We start from the raw sequence: 11,518 nt of genomic DNA on the forward strand, positions 1-11,518 counted from the left end.
GCCACCTCTGAACATATTCCCTCAGACTTTCTGATGGTTTCTTAGCCATATTCTGTAACTGAGTCCTGTCTGGTGCAGCGTCTTCATTGAATTTGTATTGTTTGACGAAGGCATTTGACAGGTCCAAAAATGTTCTGATCTGGGTTTTCTCTAGCTGGATGTACCAGCTCATAGCAGCCCCCACCAAACTATCTTAAAAGCAGTGGATCAAGAGCTTATCATTCTCATGATACGCTGACATCTTCCTAGCGTACATGTGCATATGACTTTTGAGGCAAGTTGTCCCGTTATACTTTTCGAATTCTGGCACTTTGAACTTGGGTGGAAGTACCACATCTGGCACGAAACACATTTCAAAAGCATTCTTCAGATCTGGACAACTGGCTCCTTCAATAGCCTCAATCTCTCTTCAAGTGAGCTTAGTTTCTCCGTTTCTTTCTCTGTGTGTGGTGCATTACCTCCTGGTGGAGCCCTTTGGGAATCATCATCTAGGGTAGCTTTCTGCTTTTTGTTGATGTCATGTCCGTCTTGGGGTTGGCTAGTACCGGCCCCTTGGTTGGGATTTCCAGAATTGGATGAGTATTGTGGTCCGCCTGCTGCCTTCTTTTCTTTCTCACATTGGAGGGCTTTCAAGATATGAAACATCTCCGCCATATGTTCTTTCATAGTAGCTGTAGATTCAGCCATCTTTCGAGCTCGGAGTCGTGTGTTATAGGGGTGTTGGTAAGCAATGCTGACCTAAAAATAAATGCAAGTTGTTTTTCAAAAGAATGATTTGTAATAAATTGTAAAGCTTATGAGACCATGTGTGGTTGATGAAGTCTTTAGAGTGAATAAGTTTTTTTCAGTTCAGGATTACCTCTTTAATTCTAGCAGCATAAAGTCCCTTGTAAAGTTAAAATAAACTCGTATACTAATAACTAAGGAGCGTAGTCTCTTAGGTCATCTACGGTTAACAACAATCTTTAGAATATTGGAAGACCAAGATTGTTTCTTTTGAATGGTTCAAAATCTTTTTCTTTTTCTATCAATTACTTTTGTGAGTTTAACTTGGCTGAGAGAGAACATTGCGAAAAAAAATACCATTTATTAATATAAATCGAAATGTTATTTGAGGAAGGGGAATCACATACATCGATTTCCTCCATTCCCTGATTTATTCCTAACAATAAAAACTAATATTGATAAATGAGAAAGAAGAAATAAACTACATAGACTAACTAGAATCCACCATTGCATTCTATCCTCCAACGCCTGAGCTTCTTAGCAACCCGAGTGCAGCTATCGAAAAGGGCCCTCATCGCTGGACGTATCTCTATGTCTGGGTACATGTGAAATTCCTCTTGGACTTCTTCGAATGTTACCAACCAACCATCAGCGAAGTTCCCAAATCCCTCAATGATATTGTGGCAATTTTCTTTCCATTGTCCCTTTTCTTTCTCGCATTCTTCGAAACTATCCCGCCAATTGTATTCCACATTTCTTGATTTTCCTTTAAAAACTCGCATGATTCCCTCAACTCCGTCAACTTCTCCATCAATTGGGCTTCCCGAGCGAGGGCTTCTTCTTGCATCTACTCTAATGACTTTTTATAGTCATTCTCCTTCGTGTGGGACTGATCCAGGGCCTTCTGATAATCTTTAATAATGACTGTGGCCTGCTCCAGCTCTGTTCTAGTTATCCTCTCTGCCTCCGTTTTAATCCTCAAGGCTTGTCCCCTAGCCTCAAGTCTCTCCCTCAGATCTATTATTTCCTCTTCCATTGCCTGGTTTTGCCTCATTAGGGCGACTTTACCAGACCTCGAGCACATGTCGGCATAGTCTTTTTTCAGGCTCCTGATCTCTTCCCTGGGTGTAGAAGCAATGTTGCCCGAATTTTCGAGTGTTATGTCTTTCATCTTGTTCTGATCCCTGGACTCTTGAAGTCGGGCTTCTAGCAATTTGACATTTGCCTTTAGTACAACCTCCTCTGGAGTGGGGCCTCCCTTGACTTGTGGTATGACTAGCGAAGGTGTGTTAACGCCCTTCATCCTCTCAGCCCTCCAAGATCTATACTCGTCAGAATAGAAGGTTCTGTGTTCACCCAACTCTTTTTGCCCATGCAGATGGATGTCCTTAAGGGCTTTTCTTATGGATTGGACTACCTTTGAAGATGGCCCTTCATCCTTGTACCAGAAATAGATGCTCTCGAGTTGTTTATCAGATACAGGAGTAACCCCCCATTTCAGCTGGCCAAGGACCAAGGCAGGTGTAAAGGAGATACACCCTCTAGGCCCCATCAATACTAGATTATGGAACTCGCCACATGAATACATGAGTTGTTGGTGTCAGTCATAGAGGCAACACTTCTCAGCAAAATTCCTTGGAGTGACATCTTCAAATAACTCCCTCCATCTGATAAGCGGCATATCCTCGACATAAGTATTGAGAAACCTTCTAAACGGATAGCGGGACCATAATCCATATTGGTGATGTTTGAACCGAGTTAGAATCCAAACTTGCAAGAGTTGGACGCAAAATCGGATTCGGACCTTGCTAACATTCCGCTGAAGACCTTCTTGATATCTTTGGAATGATAGGAATGTCTCCGCCAGGATAGCAGCCGTAGGGTTGATCTTGAAACGAACGAATTTGCTGAATACGTCCATAGCGGGTTGATCCACCATATCATCGATGAACGGAAATAAGACTAACCCATATATGGCCAAAGCGAATGCAGGTTGAAATAAGGTCCAATTCTTTTCTTCAACCACTTTAGAGATATGATTTCTTAGGAAATGCCACTTGGGCCCGTTTACCCCTCCTTGCTTGGTGAAGTCTGAAGCTTCTGGACGAACACCGAGAAGATCTCATGCGCCACCTTCATTAGCAACTTGCCCCCCGGTGAACTGATAGAGCCTCAACCTACCATCCATTGGAAAATCCAGAAGAGCCTCGTACTCTTCAATGGTTGGAATTCCAGAATCGAATCATAACTTGCATAATCTCCATGTCTTGAGGACGAACTTGGACCAACACCAGGTCTAATAATTCTCCATAACTATCTCTGAATTGTTTTTTTACATTATTTGGAATTTTTGGAATTTGCTCGGCCAAGAAACTCACATTAGTCATTGATAGGTCCAATTTCGTTGATTTTTTAGGTGCCGATATGCTGCTAGAATTATTTGCGGTTGTCATTTTTTAAATAAAATTGGGGAAATGACATCTCTTTTAATGCAAATGCACCTATTACATAAAAAAACACAAAATCATTAAAATGCTTATGTATAAAATATGATTGACGCATGAAATATGATCGATGCAATATGATTAATGAAATATTGTTGATGAAACATGGTTAATGAATGAATGCTTGTGAATTCTTTTTCAGGATGCACGACCCTTTTTTGAGATATTTTAGTCTTAGTTATGATTAATATGTTAAAATATATAGTTTTTTTTTTTTTGTTTTGAAAGAAAATAGAAAGAATATGTTGTTTAGGTTAACTTTGGGCAATGAATGGATGCCTTATTTATTTTTTTAAGTTAATGGTATGATGATATATAAAATTATTTTTAATAGTGTGAGGATAAGGGAAAAAAATATAATTCCAATAACGTAAAGATTTGTGAAAAGAAATTAAAACAAAAAGGACACAATCATTTATCATTATGTTATAATACACACATGTTTATAAATCACAAATCCATACAAGCACAATATCCTAAAGCATGGTTCTAAGACACAGTGGACGCTCTTAGGCAAGTTCTATACTCCTTATAAGGTGCTCATATTGCATCTCTCTCCAAAGAGAAACCCAAATATTATAATGTTAGAAACAAGAGACTAGCTCGAGCGGCTAACTCATAATAAGAGATGACAATATGAGTGGTCCACATCACCAACACTTAGAAGCGGCAAAAACCGCGACCAGTGAGGCTAGTGTCCCTTCTATCCAAAAAAAATATATCACTAATACCCGGGTGTAAGGCATATGTGTGTGCCTAAAAATGTGTATATTATATCATATAGCAACAAGAACGATACAAACAATGATTCACCACATGCAATTACGCAATTTATACAATTAATTATTTCAGTGTGCAACATATATATATATATATATATACATACAACTAATAGTTAATAACACATAATTAATATTCATACGTATAATTAAAACTAATTATATAATTCATATTTACAACCTACGACTATTAGTTAAGCATGCAATTCTCATATTTCTATATACAATTAGTAATTAACATGCAATTTTCATTTTTTTTATATATAATTAAAATAAATCATACAACTCATATTTAATAATTAAACATGCACTTTTCTTATTTATACATACAATTAACATTAAGCATACAACTCATATTTATGCCTAAGATTAATAATTAAGCATGCAATTTTTGTTGACATACGATTATAATTAAACATGTAATTTTTATTCATACAATTATAATTAAATATCAATATTATTAAACATAAATTTTATTAGCATACAATTATAATTAAACATATAATATTTATTAAGCACGTAATCTTTATATTTATAACACATAACTAACAATTAAACATGCAATTTTTTATATTTATACATATAATTAATAATTAAGCATGTGATATTATTGGAAATTAACTAATCAAAATAAATAAATAATAATAATAATGGTAAATAAACAGTCACATATTTTATTTATTATGGGCCGGACTCTCTCAAAAAAGTCCACAGCAGAGCCGTCAGCTGTCGCGCCCCAATTTTTGGCTGCACGACTTGTTTAGAGTCGTCACTACATTTTATAGTTAAAAATGTAGAAAAATATTTTAAGCCTAATTACCTTGGACTTTTGAATTTTTGATATCCAGGTTCGCGAGTCGATTACAAGGTATGGAATGTATTAGCACCCTACCCACCCGCCTTAAGCGGTACCCTTCATTAAAATGTATGACTTTATTGCTATTATTATTATTATTATTATTATTATTATTATTTTATTGAATTATTTAATTAATTAACTAATTATTATGTAGAAGAAATTTATTTATTTTTATTATTGAGCCTGAAAATATTGACTTTGGTCCTACGTACCCCTATTAAGGGGATCAAGACTTACGTAGCTCCTTAGGTAGAAAAATGGTTTATTGGTTGAGTGTATTTTAATTACAGAAAATATATATTTTTTAGCCAAAAAAGTATATTTTCTAAGTGTTGTTTATTATTGAAACATAGTTTTTATTTGGTTATTTTAGAAAATGGAATAATTGATTTTTGAGATTTAATTGATTGAAAAGAAGCGGCGTAGCGCGACCTTTCGAAGATGATATGAGAAGAAAGAGACCTCCAAGGCGACCTTCTCTCCATCTTTGATTAAATCTCAAAATTAATTTATTTTTTGAAATGTACTTTATAGGTATGTTTATTTAAAAATGTTAAATTTACAATGGTATGGTTTAAAACCTTAATATATATATATATAATAAAAAATTTATAGATTATTTATATGACTAGGATACTACTTGATTTAATTGAAAAATACATTAAAGTGATTTATTTTATATTTTAAATGTTTATTAAATTATTTCTAGGAGATTATTATTCTTTATTAACAATTGCTGGATAATTACAAAATAAAAAATTTAATAATAAAATGGTAAAATTGATAAAAAAAGAATATTAATTACTCATAAAATAATGATACACTAGTTATTTTTATGCTTACTCATTATCCCTAAAGTTCTAGTATTTAATGTTTTTTACATTGCTAAAATAAGGATATTAACCAATGAATTATTGGTTCATAAAAATTATTTTTATATTTTAGTAATGAGATCATAAACAAATACTATATAAAATAATTAAATGATAAAAATAAAAAATAAAAACTAAAATTATACCTGATTGCAAAGAAGGAGGGCTTTTCATTTAACACTGGGAGTGATTTGATCCGGTGCAGTGGTTGGAAAAGAACCTGACACGTGTCAGATGCGGATTGGAGGAGATTGAGGAGTCTACCACGCCTGGCCACGTGGCTCGTGTGGACTGGCTGTCCTGGAGGTTGCACGAGAGCGTCTGTTGTACCTGTCCGCAGCGGATCCCGTGTTCTTCACGAGGAATGGTTTTATGTGGCGCGATGCAGTGAGACTGCGATGCATTTTCGCCTTGTGATTGGGCGAATCTACTGGCCAACGTGATGAAGTAATGGTATGCAGATCCAACGGTTACAAAGCTAGGCACGGCGTTGTGATAGTAACAGCTGCACTGGATTATTTTCACCAACAGTTTTTTCTCTCTCACATAACCCTTTTTTCTTGTATTTTTCTTCCTAAAAATCAATTTTTTTTCCACCCCAAAACCCCTCACTAACTCACCTAGTTATAATAAAAATTGATTAACCCTAATCCTGAAATTTTGATTAACTGAAACCTAGCTTTTTGGCCCAATAACACTATTTTTATGGGATTTAAACCACCAACTAAGTCAAATTTTGACTTAGTATTTATCCATCATTTTGAAAAATCTAATTAAAACATAATTAAATTATATTCTAATTACTTATATTCTATAAATTCCGAAAAAATAAATAATTATCTGAGTATGCTTTAATTTTATAAAATTATATTTTCTAAAAAATAAAATATAAAAAAATTATTTTTTCATTTATTTGGTATTTAAAAATGATTTTTAAGAACATCTCTCTTATTTCTATTTTAAAATTCGAATTTAATTACAAAAATAACATAAAAAATATTCTTAATTATTCTTTGCTTATTTTATAATAAAATTAAAAAAAATGAATAAAATAATGATACAATATTATTTTTATCCTTTTTTCTTTGAAAAATGATTGTCGGCTTTTTAGGATCTACTTTAATTTAATTTTTTTTAGTTACTTTTGTTGTTTTGGATTTTAGGTTAACCTCATCACTTAGATATAGGAACCTCATCAACATAAATTTAATGTTAGTATTTATTATATTTCCACCCTAACATGGTTTTAATTATTTTTATTTATTGAAATTAATTAAATAAAAAAGTTCTATTATTTATAAATTAAGCATTTTGGGCTTTATATGGGCCGGACAAAAATTGAGTGTTCACAACTCTCAAACAAAAGTAATACAAATCAATGGTAGATGATGTGCTGACAATGTAAAAAACTTTACGTTGTCAGTGCACAGATTTTAAACTCTTCACAGAAAGGTAGTGGTGTGGTCCACAGTCATGGTTGGGCTCTACTTCTATAATGTAATGCATCATCCTTGGTAGTATGTCATGGTTGCAACGACTTGTTGAAAGGCTTTTTTCCCCTCTTAGTCCTTACCTTGGTTAGTGGTCTCACTAGGCATTGTACTCTTATTTTAGCTTGTCCTTTTTAATGCCTACATCATTTGATCTGGTATGTCATGTGGTTGGGTTGACTACTTATGGTACTCCTTCAATAAAATATTTACTTATAAAGAAATAGTAAAACATCATTAGGATCTTTCAAAAATTCTCGACCAACTAACTTACTTTCTCGCATATTATATGCGCCAACTAAGTCTATGAAAGAATAAGATATGTATCGTGTTCCTCCTTCATTCCACATGGCATGCACCTAGAGTGTAATAATTTAGTTGGTCAATATAATCTTTGAGGTGCTAAGTTGATTGGTCACAAATCTTTTAATGACTCGAATAACATTTTATTAAAAAAAATACACTATATATACATTTAGAAACATATTTTCTCTTCTCTTTATCTCCAACATAGACATTGATAAATATCTATAATCTAACTCAAATTTTAGGAGTTCCAATGTACAACTAGGAAAATTTTACTTACAACCAAACTTTATTAACTTCCCCTTTTAAGTTTTAACTTCCAAAAATCCCTTTTTAACTTTACTCACACCATTCCCTCCAATTTTTTTGTTATATATTGACAATTTAACTTTGTTTTAGAAGAGAGTCAAATTTTGAAATAATTTTTTTATGTGTAATTTTGATGCATGTAAAGATTTATACATAGTTGTATTACTTTTATTTTATTTTTATTTAAGAGTCAATAATAATTAAGCGAATATTAAATGATATAATAATAATATAAAAAACTCTTATATTATTGATATATATATATATATATATTTTTTTTGATTTTTTAGTTAAATTCCTCCTACGTGAACAAACAATAGTATTTTTCTAGCTTCATTTCTTAATTTGAAAAGATTATGTTTATGCATACAACATGTCACCCCTCCTTCTCCCAATCCACCCCCTTTCTTTCACCTCCTTTCCTCACAACCTCAAACCACCACTCCCTTTTCCTTCCAAATTCCACACTCATTCCCTTCACATCTCACACACTTCAACTTCCACTCATTTTTCACACTCCAATGAACTCCCTCTCTTCGATTCCCTTTTTTCCCTCCTCCGCTTTTCCACCCACCACTCCGACGCCAACCTCACCAGAACCGTCCACGCCGCCGTCATCAAACACGACCAAGACACCCACCTCTCCACCGCTCTCATCACCGCATACCTTAACCATAAACTCTTCTCCGAAGCCTACTCCGTTTTCCTCTCCCTCACTTACCCCAACGTTGTTACTTACTCTGCTCTTATCTCCGCTTTCTCTAAATCGAATCTTCAATACAAAGCTTTGGAACTTTTTTTTCAAATGCGAAGTTCTGGTGTCCATCCTAACCGATACACTTTCGTAGCTGTTTTAACCGCTTGCATAAGATTACTTGATTTTCATGTTGGTCTTCAGATGCATGCTATGGTTGTTAAAACTGGGGATTTGGAATGCCCTTATGTGACAAACGCGCTTATGAGTTTGTATGGGAAATGTGGGTTTCATGATGTTGTGCTTCAACTGTTTGATGAAATGCCGCACAGAGATATTGTGTCGTGGAACACTGTTATCAACAGTGCGGTGAGTGAGTTTATGTACGGAAACGCATTTGAGTTGTTTCGTGAGATGCAGGCGACGGATGCTTTTAGGGTCGATGATTTCACGTTGTCGACGCTTTTGACGGCATGTTCTGGATGTGGTGCTGTGATGGAAGGGCAGCAAGTCTATGCACATGCTATTAAGGCTGGGTTGGACACTGATTTGAGCGTTGGCAATGCGCTTATTGGGTTTTACACCAAGTGTGGAATTATTGATGATGTGGTGTGGTTGTTTGAGAGGATGAAGGTGAGAGATGTTATAACTTGGACCGAGATGGTAGGTGCGTATATGGAGTTTGGGTTGGTAGATTTGGCTTTTAAGATATTTAATGATATGCCAGAAAAAAATGCTGTGTCTTATAATGCCCTTTTATCTGGGTTTTGTCAAAATGGTGAAGGTTTAAAGACTCTGGATTTGTTTATCAATATGGTGGAGGAGGGCTTAGAGTTAACCGATTTCTCTTTGACCAGTGTTGTCAATGCATGCAGCTTAGTTGCTGATTACAATGTCAGCAAGCAGGTTCATGGATTCGTGCTCAAGTTTGGTTGTGGATCAAATGCTTGTATTGAAGCAGCATTGCTTGACATGTATACGAGGTGTGAGAAAATGGCAGATGCCAAAAATATGTTTGTGAGGTGGGAGTTAGAGGAACTTAGAGATGTAGCTTGGACATCCATGATATGTGGCTATGCTCGAAATGGGGAACTGGATGAGGCAATTTCACTGGTCCACCGTAGTCAGTCGGAAGGGAAAATGATTATGGACGAAGTTGCTTCAGTTTCAATGCTTAGTCTTTGTGGTACTATTGGCTGCCATGATATAGGGAAGCAAATCCATTGCAATGCTCTTAAGTTTGGCTTTGAATCTAATATGGGAGTTGGAAATGCAGTTGTTAGTATGTATTTTAAGTGTGGGAATGTGGATGATGCAATTAAGATGTTTGAAGATATGCCCTTAAACGATGTAGTTTCATGGAATACTTTGATTTCTGGCCATCTTCTACACAGACAGGGTGATAGAGCGCTGGACATCTGGTCACTTATGCAGAAGAAGGGCATAAAGCCAGACCAAGTTACATTTATTTTCATAATTTCAGCTTACAGGCTAACTAACTTGAATTTGGTTGATGATTGCCGCAATTTGTTTAATTCGATGAGAACTCTTTATCAAATTGAGCCGACATCTGAGCATTATTCCTCCTTCGTCAGTGTTTTGGGTTACTGGGGTCTTCTGGAAGAAGCAGAGGAAACTATCAAAAAAATGCCTTTTGAGCCTTCTACTCCTGTTTGGCGTGCATTGCTGGATAGTTGCAGGCTACATAAGAATACAACCATTGAGAAACGGGTTGCTAGGAATATTCTTGCCCTGGAACCAAAAGACCCATATACATACATACTTGTTTCAAATTTGTATTCTGCTTATGGGAGATGGCACTGCTCTGAAGTGGTCAGGGAGAATATGAAAGAAAAGGGATTTCGCAAACACCCGGCTCAAAGTTGGATCATTTGTGAAAAGAAAATACATTCATTCTATCTAAGAGATAAATCCCATCCACAAGAGAAAGATATATATAGTGGATTGGACATTCTAATCATGGAGTGCCTGAAAGCCGGATATGAACCTGATACAAGCTTTGTTCTCCTTGAAGTAGAGGAGTTTCAGAAGAAACATTTTCTATTCTATCACAGTGCAAAGTTGGCAGCAGCTTATGGAATACTGATGACCAAGCCGGGAAAGCCAATTCGGATTGTAAAGAACATCCTACTTTGTGGGGACTGCCATACATTCTTTAAATATTTATCTGTTGTTGCTAAGAGGGATATTTTTCTAAGAGATTCTTCAGGATTTCATTGTTTCTCTAATGGCCAGTGCTCGTGTAATGACTACCGCTAAAACGCTGGCTGATCTATGCTGCAAAAATTTCAAGTTATAGCCAAATATTATGTATAAATATAGCTTGGATATTAGTTGCAGAATGCAGCTATGCAATTGTGGTATATTTGTTTCCATACATGTGCAATATTGTGGTTTTGACTTTCTCGGCAACCAATTGTGACCATAATTGTGGTTGCATCAGCTGTATTTTCTTGCATATGCCTGCAATTGCTGTAAGCACAAATGACACAATGTGGCGAAGATAAAAGGCAAGTTTGTGATCTTTGATGTTCAGACCTGAACTACAAGCCTCACTGTCTGAGATAAAAGGCAATTTTCAAAAATTAGAAGAAAAATTGAAGAGAAGTCAACACCACCTCAAGCTAGTTGGACTCGAGGATAGTCTCAAAAATGAAAAATAGTTCAGAAAAATAAAGAAAATGTAAAGCTTCAAATGCACAACTCCATTTGGCAAAAGCCTTAAACATTCTCCATATTTGTCTCATATAAGTATGTTGTCATGCTAGTAAGCCAAGTTAGATTCTCTATCAATGCTAGGGCATATGGATTTACTTTTTTATTGTAATATCTATGGATTATTATTGTGAAGATCTATATAGTCGATATATTATATATTATTTATTTATATTACTTTTATTTAATAGTCATTGATGATTAAATATAAATGCAGTAAAAAACTATTACACTGTTAATGTA

The 11,518-nt window shown here is 34.9% G+C and overlaps 1 protein-coding gene across 1 annotated transcript; it reads left to right on the plus strand.

Annotated features, from left to right (window-relative positions):
• Positions 1-8,173: 8,173 nt before the first annotated feature.
• Positions 8,174-10,891, plus strand: LOC109337571 (pentatricopeptide repeat-containing protein At5g03800). Its single transcript, XM_019574577.1, has one exon. It carries the CDS (start codon positions 8,219-8,221, stop codon positions 10,817-10,819), a length of 2,601 nt encoding a protein of 866 aa, XP_019430122.1. The 5' UTR covers positions 8,174-8,218; the 3' UTR covers positions 10,820-10,891.
• Positions 10,892-11,518: the final 627 nt, after the last annotated feature.

Source organism: Lupinus angustifolius, unplaced genomic scaffold (assembly GCF_001865875.1).
Source record: "Lupinus angustifolius cultivar Tanjil unplaced genomic scaffold, LupAngTanjil_v1.0 Scaffold_8_146, whole genome shotgun sequence".
NCBI classification, from domain to species: Eukaryota; Viridiplantae; Streptophyta; class Magnoliopsida; order Fabales; family Fabaceae; genus Lupinus; species Lupinus angustifolius.